General features: G+C 37.0%; 2 protein-coding genes across 3 annotated transcripts in view; both read right to left on the minus strand.

Moving 5' to 3' along the window:
• The window catches only part of PIK3C3 (phosphatidylinositol 3-kinase catalytic subunit type 3), a 150,246-nt gene that overhangs the window by 64,240 nt on the left and 68,735 nt on the right, over nucleotides 1-17,271 (minus strand). For both annotated transcript variants that reach the window (XM_039221755.1, XM_039221754.1), the window contains 4 exons: nucleotides 13,230-13,415; nucleotides 7,998-8,152; nucleotides 6,326-6,416; nucleotides 45-112 (listed from right to left, as the gene is read on the minus strand). In XM_039221755.1, the coding sequence (XP_039077686.1) occupies nucleotides 45-112; nucleotides 6,326-6,416; nucleotides 7,998-8,152; nucleotides 13,230-13,415 (500 nt within the window). The remainder of the gene's footprint in view (nucleotides 1-44; nucleotides 113-6,325; nucleotides 6,417-7,997; nucleotides 8,153-13,229; nucleotides 13,416-17,271) is intronic.
• Nucleotides 14,617-15,669, minus strand: LOC120223554 (proteasome assembly chaperone 1-like). Its single transcript, XM_039221756.1, is given in 1 exon segment — nucleotides 14,617-15,669. A coding segment is annotated over 1 exon segment (867 nt). The 5' UTR covers nucleotides 15,651-15,669; the 3' UTR covers nucleotides 14,617-14,783.

Genomic DNA, 17,271 nt, shown 5'->3' on the forward strand with positions numbered 1-17,271 from the left:
CCTAACCAGTAATAAGAAAATAAACAGAAAGTTATTTCACATACCAGTATAAGTAATTAGCCAGTGTTGAGTTTTTGCAGGCTCTTGATATCAAGAAGGTACAGAGATCTTGCTGAAAGAATTAAAAGAAATGTATATTTATTACCATCTGCTAATAACAAGGGAAGAAGAGAGTCTACCCTTGTCTATCATTTTCATCTGCATAGCTCTTGTCACAAATCAGATTTTCACACATCCAACTATCCCCCCCCCATCCCTTCATCCAATGTTTATTCTAAATGAAGCAATATATGAGAGGTTAATAACATCATGGTTCACAGAGTTACTAGTCCTACTAGAGTTTAGCATTTAGTGGAGAAGAGAGACATCAAAGAAAGTGAGAGGAATAATTCAGATCACAGGAGGTCAGAAAAGGCCACGATGCGGAGGTGTATTAGGCAAGACCAAAATGATACTATGTACAGAAGCCCTAGACTTGACTGTTAAAGAAATTTTAAAGAGGCCTGGTAGAGCTAAAATATGGTGAACATGGAAGTAAAGGAGGCTAAAAAAGCAGGCAAAGCCCAATTGTGCAAGACTTTTAAGGTCATACTATTCAGTAAGGATTCTGTCTGCAAAGCAATGGATACTGAACAAAAAGTCTTAAGCAGGAGAATGAGATGATCTGATTTCTGTTTTATTAAAATGATACCAGTTGCTCTGAGGAGTATAGGCCTGAGATCAGTTAGGATGCTATTAGAGTAGTCAACAAGAGTGACCCTTGAGAGTGAAGATGTAGAGAAAAAAACAGATTTTTAAAACATTTGGGAAGTATAATTAATAAGACTTGCTGATGGAAAAGAAGAAGGAAAGAAAAGAATGGACAGTAACTCCCATTAGCAAATGGGCTGATCTGCTACATGACAGATGGAAATTCCAGCCGAAGAACAGGCTGGAGTGTGGGGAGAGAAAATTGTATTTTAAAATACTAACTTTGAAATGTCTGCCAGATATACAATGAAGGGAGATTAAGTAGGTTTCTGGATATATGAATCTAAAACTCAGATGAGAGAAATGTACAAGATACATAAATTTGAGATTATCAGTACAACCTGGGGCAAGAGTATAAATTGAGACTAGAAGAGGACCTTGAGGAACATTAAGATGTCAGGCAGCAGACAAAGTGCTGAGAAAGAGAATTGAGAAGGCACAGCCAGAGAGGTGAGGAGGAAAACATGGGCTGTATGGTAGCATCTAAACCATGAGAAGAGTCCTTCAAGAAGGGAGCCATTTACTTTGCTAAATACTGCAAAAAAGGAACTGAGAAATATATATAACCACAAACATTAAAGTCATTTCCAACTTTAGCAAAGTAAATTCTGATATAAAGATGGGAAGCAAAGGCAAGAATGATGTGAGTTCAAGAATGGAAAGAAAGGAAGAAGAGTCAGTTTGTATAAACAAATCCTTTTAGAAGCTTGATCATAAAGCTGTTTCAAAGGATGTGGTGCCAAGGAAGAGTTTTTGTTTTGTTTGTTTCATTTCTGAATTTTTCAGATGGGAGATACCGACATAAGAGAGCCTATCTTTAAAGGGTGTTATACTTCTGTGTAAGAAAACAGAAGGGAAGGATGGAAAAGGATTCTGTAAATTCTGGTGATAGGAAATTGAGACCATTCTTACTTAGTGACTTCTATTTGTTTCCAATAAGTGCAAGGCAGGGCATGAAGAATAGAAGAGAAAAAGTAGGAAGGAGCCATCACAGAGCAGGGAGAGCAACCCAGCCCACGGAGAGAAATGTAAGATGGCAAACAGCATTGAGTATCCACCTGATGTCTGTGATCATGAATTTATAGTAATGCCAACATGCTAGGCTATGTGCTTTTCTTCAGCAATATTCAAGCATAAAGCAATTAGATAATTAATTAGGCTTATCAATAGTTGCAATTTCACTAGGGAAACTGAAGGTACCAATAAAAAATGATTAAAATGTTAAAAATGATTAAAAAATTAAAATGTTGAGCCAAAGGAAAGCAAATATTGAAGGGGGCTGATGAACAAAAAAAAAAAAAAAAAAGGAATAGAGATCAATGGATTAGAAGTGTCTATACAGTAGGGGTATTCAGAAAGTAAGCTCTAGTAATCAAAGGCTGTTATCACAGAGCAGGTATGTCAGATGCTATCAGAGGTGGCAAGAATTTTATCTCTAATTTTAGAGATAAAACCTCAGCAGTAGATTTTAAATGGGCAACATTTAAATGTCCAGTAAGGAAATGCCTCAATCAGAAAGCCATAATACTGAAACCATGAATTTAACAGGTAGAGTCTAAGCCTGAAGTTTATCTGACTTTCTGAGAAGGACATTATGCTCTTATGTTGTTTTACATGTATACTTGAATAGAAAATATATATTTCTTTTGACAGTATGCTTTTTTCATTAAAAAAACAATTTATAGAGCATAAACAGGGAAGAATTAAATATAAAAATATCTGTGAAACAAATGTACTACTTGTTAGTATATATAAACATACTATAAATTTTTAAACTCAATTTGGGTAAACAATTTAAAAAATTTTTAAACTAGGAAAAAATATATTTTAGGGAAAAAAACGACCTCATATTAAAGGTCAAAGATACAAAAAGAAACAGTAAATAAAAACACAGGTAAATACCTCTAAGTACTTATTACTACTATGTATAACAATAATATCTAATTAGGGAATTAAATAATTAGGACAATACTTCTTATGCCAAAATTAAAAGATAGATGTTAAAATACCTAAAACAGCCAGTTAAAGAATTGATAGAGACAACATAACCTCCAAGCTGGGGGTAGAGACAAACGATAGGGAGGGGATCCAACCAAAGAGAGCAAAGAAAAAATATTTAAGGAGAGAAAAATACCACCACATGGAAATAAATCCATATAGAGCTGTAAACACAATAAAAATGGGATAAGAGTTTCAGTTAAAAGACAATAGTGTTAAACAGGATTGAAAAACAAACTCTAGCTGCATGTTTTCCAGAGAAAACCTGAAATAAAAAGACTGAAAAGTGTACCAGTGAACACTGATCAAGACAAAGTTCCATTATTATCAAACAAAACAGACTTTAAAGCAAAAATTATGATTAAATATAAAGGTTACTAATGAACAGTGATAAAACATTCAATTTACTTAAATGCACCTAATATAACAGTTTCCAAATGTTTAAAGCAAACATCAACCAGGGCAGGGGGTGGGGGGAAGGGATTGACAATTCTACCAGAATACAGAGGGAATTTTAACCTAATTCTTAAGAGAGCAAACACAGAAAAGCTTCACGCTTGTTCTAGTAAAAAATGTATAATGGTGTACCCGACAATTGGGGAATATATCTTCTTTTCAAGAATCCAGGGAATTTACAGAAAATGACCATATGTGAGCAATGAGATTGAGTTCTATTTTATTTCTATTTTTAAAATTATTTTTAATGTTTATTTTTGAGAGAGAGACAGAGCATGAGTGGGGGAGGAGCAGAGAGAAGGGAGACACAGAATCAGAAGCAGGTTCCAGGATCTGAGCTGTCAGCACGGAGCTCCATGTGGTGCTCAAACTCACAGACCTTGAGATCATGACCTGAGCCAAAGTCGGATGTTTATCTGACTGAGCCACTCATGCACCCCTGAGTTTCTATTTTATTTCTAACACTTGACCAGACATACATATCGGTTTCCTAAAACCCTAAGAACAGGGAAAGAAAAGATGGGAAAAGGCAAGGCACTCTTCAAGTGTCAGAGAGAAGACAAGAATGTAAGTTATCTGCAGTGATGAGAGAGGGAATTTCAGCTTAGTCAGATAATACCTTGACACCTCTAAACACTTAATCATTTAGAAGTACCTTAAAGGTGATGACTGCTTGTACAGTATTATTACTCTGCTGGGGGCAATACATGAAAAGGGAGGGGAAAAGAACTCAAAATAAGTCCCAGTGCTTTCTGGGAAAGCTTGAATTACATAAACCCTTTAAGAAACTATTTAGCTGAGTAATAACAGACAAGTCAAACAGACATGTACAATGGTGTATAACCAACAATTAGGGAATGTATCTTCTTTCACAACAGAAGTAATCAGAAATATATAAGAACTGTTTTTATTTTTAGCCTTAAGTTTGAGTGACAGTATGTAAAACTGTATTATGAATATAACATTCAGAATCCAATCACCTCACACACTCTTCATTGTAAACTGCCCTAGTTCAAGCCACCAACAAGTCTTATGTGGATTATTTCAAGTTTCCCAGTAAAAGTCATTTGGTAACATGGCCTACAAGGCCCTGCTGCATGACTATTCTCCCGCTCTTTCCTGGACTCATTCTTCTCCCACGCTCCCCTCTGCGCACTCTCTGGAGCTAGGCATCCTCTGCTGTTCCTCACACACTTAAGCTCTGGCCTTTAAACTGGTTGTTCCCTCTGCTTCACATGCTCTTCTCCCCAGACCACCCAGATGGTTATTCCCTCACCTCTATCACCTTTACAAAATAGGTTACTTTTCCAGGGAGGCTTTCCCTGACTGCTTTTCAAAACTGCACCTGTCTAATCCCACCCCAACACCCCTGTATCATCCTTCTCTGATTAATTTTTCCTTAAAAAGTAGATATTATCTTTTCTACTATATATAAGTATCATTATCATCAACCCAAATGCCAGAATACAAGCTCCACGAAGACAAAGATTTTGATTGTTTTGTTCTCTCCTGTACCATCCCCAGCACCTTGAATAGTTTCTGGTATGTACTAAGAGCTCAAAAAATATGTGTGAGAGGGCCACCTGGGTGGCTTAGTCGGTTAAGCGTCCGACTTTCGCTTAGGTCATGATCTCGCGGTTCGTGGGTTCGGGCTCCGCGTCGGGCTCTGTGCTGACTGCCAGCTCAGAGCCTGGAGCCTATTTCAGAGTCTGTGACTCCCTCTCTCTCTGACCCTCCCCTACTCACGCTGTCTCTCTCTCTCTCTCCTAGAAATAAATAAAATATTTAAAAATAAAAATGTGTGTGAGGGACGCCTGGGTGTTTGTTGATTAAGCATCTGACTCGGTTTCAGCTCAAGTCATGATCGCAGGGCTCCTGAGTTCGAACCTCACATCAGGCTCCGCACTGACAGTGCAGACCCTGCTTGGGATTCTTTCTCCCCTCCCTCTCTCTCAAAATAAATTAAAGTGCACCTGGGTGGCTCAGTTGGTTAAGTATACAACTTCAGCTCATGTCATGATCTCATGGTTCAAGAGTTCAAGCCCCGCATTGGGCTCTATACTGACAGCTCAGAGCACACAGCCTATTTCAGATTTTGTGTATGTGTCTCTCTCTCTGTCTCTCCCCCACTAATACACACACTCTCTCTCTCTCTCTCTCTCAAAAATAAACATAAAGAAAAATTTTAATATAAAATAATAAAAACTTTTAAAAAAATAAACTTTTAAAAACGTGTGTGAAAGAATGAATTATTGAATCAATCTATATGTACCTTAGCTTTGAAAAGGCAAAACAATTAAACTGGAGCTAAATGGTTCCTTACAGGGCTCCCTTAAGGATTCTATGATCCCATAATGTAAAATTCTTTTTTTGGTACTTTCTATTCTAGCAAAAAGTAGGCAGGTATCAAACTCTAGTTAACAGTAATAAAAGCAGGAAATAATTCATTCATCAACATTAACTCCTAAAATTTGACTAAAAGCAATATGCATATACATTTAAAAAATCAGCTGAACTTTCTAGTATCAAAGCATGCATTATTTGTTTTCAACATCAGAGATGTGAAAAGTTCTTTTCAAATTAGAAGAAGTCTTAGGGAGAAATTCAACAACATACTACATCAGCTTCTGCAAATATACTTCCAAAAGTACCTTTCAGAGTAGTACGAGCCTATTTGGTCTATTTTATCTCAAAAATCAGTCTACTTATTTAGAGGAATTTCACTTAATTTTTTGGTATGAGTTAAAAACAGCTACTTAGTATATAAGCCCCAGTGTCAAAGTCATACATTTCTACAATGTAATCACAAATACCAACAATTACAGTAATATTCATATAAATGTTAACAATAAATATTCTGAGTTTCCTTACTAAAATATTTAAACCCAGTTTATTTTCACATTGCTTACTAATCCATTTATATGTCCAAAGCACCAATAAAATGCCTTGAATTGAAGATTATCTGGCACCTTTTGTTGAGCTGAAATGTCATAAACATGCATCATAAAATAAGTTATTTAATAAGGTTGCAATATTTCATTTATTAATCAAAATCAATGTTTTAAAAGCCAACATAAAATAAGATTTCTCCTGTAGGAAACCAGAAAAGCATTGTACTCACCTCTAGATTTTCACCATCTGAACTGTCTTTTGTTTTAGATGCAGGAGGAGGGGAAGACACTGGTGGAAGAGGGCTGGTTATAATTTGTGAGCTGAAAAAGTAACAGGAGACATCACAGATAGCTAAAATACGCTGTTAGAGAAGATATACATTTTTAAGTACAGTTCACCTCAGTTGCATCTGGTTAAAGTACTACTTCCTAAAGCATGTTCTGTGTAACACTGGAGTCACATTATCTCCTGGAAAAAGCCTATAGTCAAAAAATATGGGGAACAGACTTCTTGGAAGATTTTTGTGCAAGCTGGTGTATCAAAGGTTTTTAATAAGTACTGTAGTTTTTTAAAAAGCCCATTTTAATTTAAACCACCATTTCCCAAGCATATCTGACAACAAGACCAGCCCATCTCTTTTTTTATCTTTTTAAAAAATATAGAAGTGGCAGCAGATCATAATTGGGAAATACTCAGTTACAGTTTACATTGTGTCATAAAATCTTAATAGACTTCTATGATAATATTCTAGGTGGCAGAAGAAAGGAAGAAGGTAAATAAGCATGACTGGAGATTGAAGGCCTCCAATGTATAATGGGAGACAAAGCCAATGGTCTGTTCTCTTAAAAACAAAAAATATAAAGCAGCATACGGAAGAAAAAAATGATCTTTCCCATTTTTCAGCTCTTCTTCAAATGAAACACAGAAGATAAAAACAGCAGTATCATAATCATAGTGAAAAATTCAGATATACAAACTGGAGCCCATGTGATAATTGTAATCCTTAAACTAATTCAGGAAATCTGAATTAGATCTCATCTGTCATTGACAAATCTCATGACCTTCACAGAATCACTGAACCTCAGGTGTCTCACCAAAAGGTTCCTATTTATATCTAATTTTTTAAGACTTCATGAAAAGCAAAATGGCGAAGTAGAAAGAACATGAGCTTAGGAATCAACTCTACATTTGCAGGATGTAAGACCCTGCACTGTTTAGTCCCTCATTTCTAAATGACAGATATGAATACCTACTTGAGAGGATTATTAAAATGACTTAATGTCTGTGGACCCCTTCACAGTGTCTGCTACAGAGGTGAGAGTTCTTAACTGTTATTATTGTTAACAGCTTTTAATTCAAGTACTATGGTATTTCTTTTTTATTATGACTACTGAAAAAAGTGAAAAGCATAAAGGTGTAAAACATAAACTTTACAATAAAATATTTGAGTCCACTACCATGTCCCACCCTTTCTATTTTTGCATGAACAGTTTTGAACCCTTACCAAGCACTACCTTAAATGCTTTATGTATAGTAACTCATTTAATCTTCCAACAACCCTCAAAGATCACTATTATTATATCCCCATTTTTAAGATGAGAAACTGGGGCCACACAGAGAATATGCACCTTACACAGCTAGTAAGTGGCAGAGTCAAGATCAAGAGTCAAGAATCAAGAGTGATAATGGATTTTCACTCAAGTATTCTGACTCCACAGCTTGCAAACCATTGCTCTGTAATATAATAATTTGTGTTCTATGAGTGCATATGCCACATTTAATGGTAAAACTTTAAACTCTGTACCAACGAGGTCTTGGTACATCTGGGGGAAAAGGAAAGGAGAAGTTTGAAAAGACGGGAGACTAAGATTTGAACATAAGTCCTCCCTGGATATCCATACCTATCTATTTCTGCAGAATTTATTCCAGAATTTGACACACTCTCTGACACTGAACCGTGACTATCCTTCTTGGTAGGTTCTAATCCATTCTTTATGTCATTAAAATTTTCATATTTGAGAGCTTGGACCAGCTGTAATAGGTACATCAACAAATCCTGGAAAACAAACAAAAAATAAGCTAATATTAGAAAAACAAATGCAACTGATTATAGACATCATTTATTCTTAAATATCAAGCCAACAGTTTAGTTTCATCTACCACTTATCAGCTGTGCTACCTTTGGCAAGTTACTAGGTTATTTAACCTCTTGGTGCCTCATGGGGTCCTCATCTGTAAAATGGACATAATCATATAGACCTTAAGGATGAGTTGTGACATTTAAATCAGTTAACAGAAGAAAGTCACAGAACAGTGACTGGCACAGAGTAAATGGCCAATAAATGCCTCATTTAAAGTAGTATCCAAAAAGAAAAGCAAAAACCAAAACAAGGATTAAGATGGTTCGTGTAAAACTAAAAAATTTAGGAAGTATCTTTTTTACATCAATAGATCAGATTACAACATTTTATGTCCTAAGATTTCAAAAGAAACTCCAAATTTTCAAGTTCTCAAAAAAATTTCTGTTTCATAAGCTTTTCTGGTTAGGATTTTTTTGAATCCTGAGATCTTCCTTCTTGTTTTCTCCTTGAAAGCTCAGGTTTTAGAGAATTTGGGTTGCTTCTTAAATGCAAAAATCTTATAAAACAGACATTTTAATTTTTAACACTCTTGGTTAAGGGAAAAGCTTACTTTCCTGCCAACTAGCAATAATGGCTTGAAAAAACAAATGCCTAAGGTTAAATTTCCCATACTGCTATTGACAATTAATGGGATACTTAGGACTCAAAAGCATCAAAGTAGTTTTACTTTTCCTAGTTTTCCCTTAACGTAAAAAGACTCTTTCAGTTTAATGTTTAGGATGGATATGATTCGTATCTTACTCTCTATAAATGTAGTTCTTAGCCCTTCCCAATGACTACTAAGAAAAGTCCTGGGGCGCCTGCATGGCTCAGTCAGTTAAGTGTCCACATCGGTTCAGGTCATGATCTCACGGTTCATGGGTTCGAGCCCGGCGTCGGGCTCTGTGCAGACAGCTAGCTCAGAGCCTGGAGGCTGTCTTCAAATTCTGTGTCTTCCTCTCTCTCTCTCTCTGACCCCTGCTCACGGTCTCTCTCTCTCTCTCTCTCTCTCAAAAATAATAAAACATAAAAATAAATTTAAAAAAAGAAAAGTCCAAAAACCCTACTTTTAAAAATAATTATAAAATGAAGAAATCCACAAAACTCCCAACACTTTTTTAAAAGTACAATTATCTTCAAGTTCTAGTTGCTACTCACCTAATTAGCCCCTCAAAACTCATAATCTGACTACCACCTCATTCTTAGTCCCGTCTTTACGCTCATAAGCCAAGTGAAATCCCCAGTCAGAACTTCAGTCAGGGTCCACACTTTCCTTCCTTATTTGTAACAGCTATAGAATTTGTAGTTATTTCCTTACTTACTCTTGATCTTCTCCAGTTTATTGCAAACTCCATGAGGACAAAGACCACTCCCAACAACCTATTTTCGTTTACTTAATACTCTACTGTATTTCTTTTTTTTTCATAACTTTTTTCTTACATTGACATAGTCAATATTTTTATCATTATCTAAATAGTGACAGGGGAATAATACACAGGATTTCATGACTAACTATGATTTTGTCTCAAAAAATTAAATGAAAGTTTATATGGCTTATTCATTCATATTCAAATATATCAATGTCAGTGGCCAGAGAAATCAAATGACTGTATCAGAGCACCTCTACAGTTTTTTGTTCTTTAAAAACCATTTTTTAAAATGTTTATTTATGTATTTTGAGAGAGAGAGTGTGCAAGCAGGATGGGCAGAGAGAGAAGGAGAGAAAAAGAATCCCAAGCAGGCTGTCAGCACAGAGCCCCATGCAAAGCTCGATTTTACAAAGCAGAAGACCACTACCTAACCCAAAATCAAGAGTTTAACTGACTGAGGGGCACCTGGATGGCTTAGTCGGTTAAGCATCCGACTTTCGCTTGGGTCATGATCTCGCGGTTCGTGGGTTCAAGCCCCGCGTCGGGCTCTGTGCTGACTGCCAGCTCAGAGCCTGAAGCCTATTTCAGAGTCTGTGTCTCCCTCTCTCTCTGACCCTCCCCTGCTCACGCTGTCTCTCTCTCTCCTAGAAATAAAAATATTAAAAAAAAAAAAAAAAAGTTTAACTGACTGAGCCATCCAGGTGCCCCAAAACCATTTTTTAACTGAAGTCATAAACACTAATTTTCTACTATTCTTTTGAGACTTAGGACATCTAATAGCAATAGGTATGCTTTTTCTAAGGTAAAAAAAGTGAATTTCATAACAAAAAATTTATTAGTATATTTAAGGACAATTATCTTTCTCAGGAGAATTAAGTATTTGAGTTTCACCACTAGCCCTCATTACCAAGGCATGCTTCAAAAATGCTACTGAGTATATTACCTGTTATGTCTTCCCAATTATAGAAGACTTTCCACATGACATCAAAAAGGCTATATCATTATTAAATTCCCCACAAAGGAAGAATTCAAAAGAAAACCTTCCTCTTTTTGTTACTCATCCCTATCTGATTTGTTAGTCTGGTATTCTTACATTCAAACTACACTTTTCATTTGTACAAAGTCTGTTTGCTCATAATATAGTCGCATCTTGAAAAACATAAAATTCCTCTGAGCATGAAGGGCATAAGCATCAGAGTAAAACAAAAGAAAAAAAAAATCAGGTTTCCATCTGAGGCAATTCAGTAAAAATTTCCTAGGAGCTATGGAATATTATCTAGATAGTGATCACCATTTCTCTCAATAACAAGTTAATTCTAATGCTTCATAGTACACAGGCAAAATTTCATGTCAAAAATCATTGACTTCCCATTTCTTACTGAATTAAGAGTAATTCTTCATATAGGCATTTATAGTTAGAAAGACACAGATTCTGATCTTATTTCCTGAATAGCTAGCTACATACATCCCACATTCCTGTTAAAGTGAAATACTTTCTATTTTCCTTGTACTTTTCATTCTCCTTGACTTTGCTCATTTTGGTCTCTCCACTTAAAATGTAAACTCATGTCCAACTGTGAACATTTACTCTTTTTTTACATTTATTCTTTTTTTCAATGTGTATCTCAGATGCCACTTTCTCCTCAAACTAACGGGGAACCTCTCCTTTTGAACCACACAATAAGAAATATGGCTTTTAAAAAATTCCTGAAGGGCACCTGGGTGGCTCAGTCATTCAAGTATCCAACTTCAGCTCAGGTCCTGATCTCAACAGTTCATGAGTTTGAGCCCCACATAAGGCTCTGTGCTGACAGCTCAGAGCCTAGAGCCTGTTTCAAATTCTGTGTCTCCCTCTCTCTCTGCTCCTCCCCTGTTCATTCTCTCTCTCTCTCTCTCAAAAATAAACATTAACGAAAAAATTTTAAATAAATAATTCCTAAACACAATATTAGCAAATTAAATTCAGAAAAGTATTCAAAGATTAAGATCTCTAAAACCTAAAAAAAAAAAACTACCATACTTTGTAATTTAAAGTGTACACAATGTTTCTATCATTATCCTCTACCTCATAACAAAAATTATAAAATGGTCTGGAAATTGTTCAGTACCTGCATGAAAACAACAATCTCCAGAGACAATCAAATACTCAGCCTAGAAGCTCATGACGGAATTGAAACAAGACAATCAAAGATTAGGACTTATAATTTTTCTATTTAAATTCTGAACCCACATCAAGGTACTGTCTTGACTATATAGCCCAGAGGCTAAATGCTATGACTCATGTCAAGCATAGAGAATTAATAACTTAAGTTAAATTTCTAATGAATTTCAAAGTAAAGTTTTCAGTATTTCTACATTTCAAATAAATATGTAATAAATTTTACTTGTGATACAGTAAAACAGTTAAGGAAGAAGATAATATGCTGAATCACAGTGTTTAGTATTGCTTTTTGACAGGAGAGTAAAAAACACTATTCCAGTAAAATTATACAATAGCTGAGATTTGCCTCCAAATAATCTGGTGAGGGGTAGGAAATGGAGAAGAGAAAATAAGTGGTGTTACAGGTGAAGCAAGACTAGCTGTGAGATGGCAGCTGCTAAAGATGTGTAAATTCTATGTGAGCATTCACTAGAATATTCGCTTTAGTGCTTATATTTTACTATAATTAAAGACATACATCAATCTTAGTAAATGCTATGTTTTGCCACTATAAATTCAAAATGACCTTTTTTAGAAAAAGATCTTCAGTATTAGTTATTCTATGGAATCAACATTCCTATACACATTGAGGCTTGAGAAAAGTTATCCTGTATCCCATAAGCCCTGCAGGCTAGCATAAATTATCAGGTATGTTTGGGAAAGGCATTCACTGTATAAAAATTAATAACTTAAAAAAAATTGCTGGATTATTCTATTTTATTAGGAATAACTCCAATACAAAATCCAGCTATGCTTTGTGTCCGCAGAGTGTTCCTCCTTGCCTGGTGGTTTTATAAGTATATAAATAGCCAGCATAAAGTTTGTAGGCTTAGCTTTCCAGAGGATTCAAAACCACCTTCAGCAAATCTACATATACACATAATTGTCAGCAGCTGAAAGTTTAAGGGAGAAGTTTGAAGGAGAATAAGATGACCATGCATCTCTATGCTTTAAAGGCCCCAAGGGCTTTTCAAGGCTGCAATTAAATGTGGCTTGTTGTATACTGACTGATAGAGGGGATCTGAATTATTCCCTAGCTGGTGCTGCATTAAACCATTTTTCATTAGAATTCCTTTTTCCAGACAGAGCAATACAAGCTCTGCTGCCAGGTAAATGTCCTGGGAGAGATTGTCCTATCATGTAACAGATCAGGAAGTAAATTTTCATTTCACAGAAGAGTCCTTGGAGGAATATTTTAATTTTACTTCTGAAAACACACCTAGTATATCCTCTTCCCTTCTAAAAATCTCTCTTTCTCTCTCTCTCTCATCTGTCTCTCGCTCTTTCCCTCTCTCCCTCTCTCTCTCTCTCTCTCTCACACACACACACACACACACACACACACACACACACACGCACATACACACATAGGGTGGAGCAGGAGGAGTAAATGAGCCTATAATCAGGCTATAGATTAAAGAATGGTAATGGGTAACAATGTACCTCGTCATCTGCCTGCCGCAAACGTGCAACGGCGTAACGCCTCACAGTTGGATTGGTGTAATGGGAAGATAACAGCTCCAAGGAGTCCTCTACATCCATTGGCTTCCATTTTCCTAGAAGTTCCAATGCCTGTTTGGCCTCCTGAGGTAGATCCCAATTAACACATTTCAAGAATTTTGTCAAAGCCTAAAATCAAAAAGATTTTAAAATTAGAAACAACAGCCTATTACCTGGGAAAAGGAAAGTCAAGAGTGACTAGGCAGACTTTCCCACTTCGTCCTGATGACAAAGTCACAGAATCAATGACAGACTTCATGTGTAACCACTTAACATAGTTATACACATGTTCCTAGAAAAATACTGCAGGACAGAAAGTAGAGAAAAAAAAAAAACATGTTCCCTGTAACTTTACATTTTTCAGGTTATTTTTTTTTTTTTAAGATTTATTTTTGAGAGACAGACAGAGACAGAGACTGAGTGTGAGCAGGGGAAGGGCTGACACAGAGGGAGACACAGAATCTGAAACAGGCTCCAGGCTCTGAGCTGTCAGCGCAGAGCCCGATGTGGGGCTCAAGCCCTCAAGTCATGAGATCATGACCTGAGCCAAAATTGGACACTTAACCAACTAAGCCACCCAGGCACCCCTACATTTTTCAAGTTAAACCACTTACAGAGCACTATGAATTTTTAAGTTTTCTTTGGCTTTTCTTCATTTTCCTTTTTTATTTTAAAATAGTGCAGGCCTCAAGGGTACCTGGGTGCTGGCTCAGTCAGTTAAGTGTCCGACTTTGGCTCAGGTCATAATCTCGCGGTTCATGAGTTCAAGCCCCATGTCAGGACTTTGTACTCACAGTGTGGGGTCTGGGAGCCTGCTTCTGATTCTGTGTCTCCCTCTCTCTCTCTCTCTCTCTGACCCTTCCCCTACTCTCTCTCTCTCTCTCTCTCAAAGGTAAAAAAACATTTTAAAAAATTTAAATAACAAAATAGTGCAGACCTCAAGATATGGAAATAAAGAAGCATACATATTCTCATGAGATGCCTTAAAAACAACATTCATTTTACAGCATCAACATGTGACATAAAATACTGCAACCAATAAATAAAAAGAGTTCAAAGCCAAGTAAGGGTAGAATCCCTACCATGAACCTCATTTTCAAATCTCCCTAGGATCACTGGGTTTCCTAGATACTCACACATGAGGGCTCAAGATAAATTAAATAAGTACATCTCTTACACAGAGAAGGAACTACTTTAAAAGACAACAACCCTCAAGAAACAAGCATACAGAAAAACACAGAAGCAGCAACAAATATTCTATGATTCAGCTGCCTGTCTGTAGTGTCTTTTTGGAACCTCACTTCTTTATTTATTTATTTATTTTTTTTTTTTGAATTTAAAATAAGTTTATTCTGTTTGAACACCCTCAAAAGACCCCCTTGGGAAAAAGGAACCAACAAAATGGGACACTGCTCCCCTTACAGGAACGGGGGGGACACGCTGCTCCCCTACAGGAACGGGGGGGTAATAACACACTGTACAAAACCACCTCTGGAATCATGTGTAAATGTTACTCTGAATCTCATTTGTGGTCATCAATTTCTTCAGTATCTCTGTGCTCTGGGGAATATTCTTCACCAAACCTTTCAAGCTTCTGGAAGAAAGGACGGGCTTAAAAGCTCCAACTGTAATGAGGTCTAACTTCATCACATCAGTGTAGCACAACTACAGGATCGCAGGGATTTTCCACACTTGGCAGTAACTCAGAACTGCTGCAGGAAGATCATGTACAATGTTTGGTTGTTCCAACAGTGAACAGCATGGAGGCTCTTTGAAATTCTCTGTCTTTAGGGCTTTCAGGAAAGGAGAACGGAGGCTGCTGGTGGATTCTGAGGTTTTATAGTCAGTAACATGTCGACACGTGAGTACAGTCACTTGCATGTTCTTCCTTGGGCAAGAGCCAAAGACCTTTTCCAGCCACTGATACTGCTGGTCTTCAGCCACATAGCAGCTGCACTGACAGAGCAAGACCGAGGGATTCGATTTTAGATGATAAAACACACAAAAGGCATCTGCCGGGTTGAGATGCACAGTGTCTGTCGTTCTGCACCATTCGTTCCAGAGTTTGGCACAACCGACTTCTTCCCAGACGCCTGAATTCATAACAAATGACGACAAAAATGCTACTGCATTATTTCCTATAGCAATTATGAACTTGGAGCAAGGATATTTTTCCAGCAGAGAAACTTCCAAAGATGTTTTTGTTTGTCTTCGAAAGAGCCGCACCTCCCTCTTCCGCGCCAGCTGCCGCCGGACCTCCCTGTCCTCGGCCGTCCCCCTCCCCTCGTCCTCCTCTTCCTCCTGGTCTTCCGTCCCGGCTCGGCACGGCGCCTTCACCACCTCCCCGAAGAACGTGGCCGCCATACCCTCCCCGCCGCCCTCCCAGCCTAACCGCGGCGCAGCCGGAACCTCACTTCTTTAGATAAGCAGTGTAACTATCTAAAGTTTTTATAAGATTGTCAAGGTAAGTAAATGACCTTGGAGCATATCACTCATGGCTGCATACATAATAAATGCTCTTTTAACAAGGTTGTATATTTGTTCTCCATAAAAAACTATCGCTATTGTCACATCTCCCTCCTGGGAACACTTTCCTGGCTGATCCCATTTTCTTCTTTCTCTTTCTCTATGAATTCATCTCTTGAACAAAGATAACTTTAAAATTTTAAATTCCTGCTCTAACCAACTAAAATCTTTACTTTAGTAAACTAATCCAGTTCTCAAGAAAATGTCCTCTTGGACAACAAAACAGTTATTGGTTAGTATGACATAAAATGAACCCTAATGCCCATGCCGTAACTTATTCATGATTTAAGTAAATTTTTTAAAAAGGCCCAATGGAGATTATCTAGTCCAATGCTCAAATTATATATAATCTCTACAAAGTTAGTGGCTTGCCTATCACCTCAAAATGGTGGACAAGCTACACCCAAAATTGGAGTCCACTCTCAGCTCATTCATCTTTCGCCAGATGGTCCCTCCTTACCATTAAGGCACTGCCATCTCCTAATTAGCTAAATCCATGCCCCGTAGAGCCATTATTCCATCAACACAGATCTCCTAAATCCATTCACAATTCCTGCCCATCATTTCCCAAGCAATATTTTCCGCATTTTTCCCCTCAGCTTGATTCTCACTACACCACACATCTGGAGTTTGGCATAGCCTTCTAGCTAAGAGCCTTAATACCAGTTTCTCTGAAATGATATCATACGAACACTCAGAAGCTCAATTTTGAAGTAATGTTAGCATGAACCACCAACTGTCAAGAGAAATTTATCTTCTAACATTCCTGGCAAAAAGAGACTTAATATTTAAGTAATTCCAGTGACTAATTTCTAAAGTACCTACTGTGAAGCCATTTTTTGTTATTTTTTAACTATAATGAACCAAAAAACAAAAGCGTTTTCATGTAACTTCTTCCCAATGTCAGTTTCACTGGGGAAAATGAGAGCAAATTTAAGCCCTCACACACACACATATATAGACAGCTTTTCCAACAATGGATGATGACTATCATATTGTTATAGTGTAGTTTCCTATTAAATGACAGAATCACTCTAATTTACAAAACAGAAAAAACAAACAAAACGTGGCTTCAAAACACTTCAACGATACTTCTTACCACAATCTTCTCTCCTTAAGCTAACTCCCCCCATTCTCCTTCTATGTTTCAACCAACTTAACCTAAATAATACATGACTCTAACTCCTGTCTACAACCCTTCCCTATGCTCATCACCCAAATAGTAGTGTCATCTTCACGGCCAGCTTGTCAAAGACTCAACTTTTCCAATAAGTTCTCAGAAACTTTGAACTCTTCCTTTAGTAGTTACCTCTTTATGCTCTTCATTCAAATGATGCCCTTCTTAACTGCCAAACGTTTTTGTGGGCATTCTTCTCTCTACAACTGGAGTCTATGTTCTGCAGAATAGCTATCCATTTCTTCCATACCAACTGCAAACCATCTAGCACAGTGCTCCCTT

Source organism: Hyaena hyaena, unplaced genomic scaffold (assembly GCF_003009895.1).
Source record: "Hyaena hyaena isolate Hyena2069 unplaced genomic scaffold, ASM300989v1 scaffold_1007, whole genome shotgun sequence".
Lineage (NCBI taxonomy): Eukaryota > Metazoa > Chordata > Mammalia > Carnivora > Hyaenidae > Hyaena > Hyaena hyaena.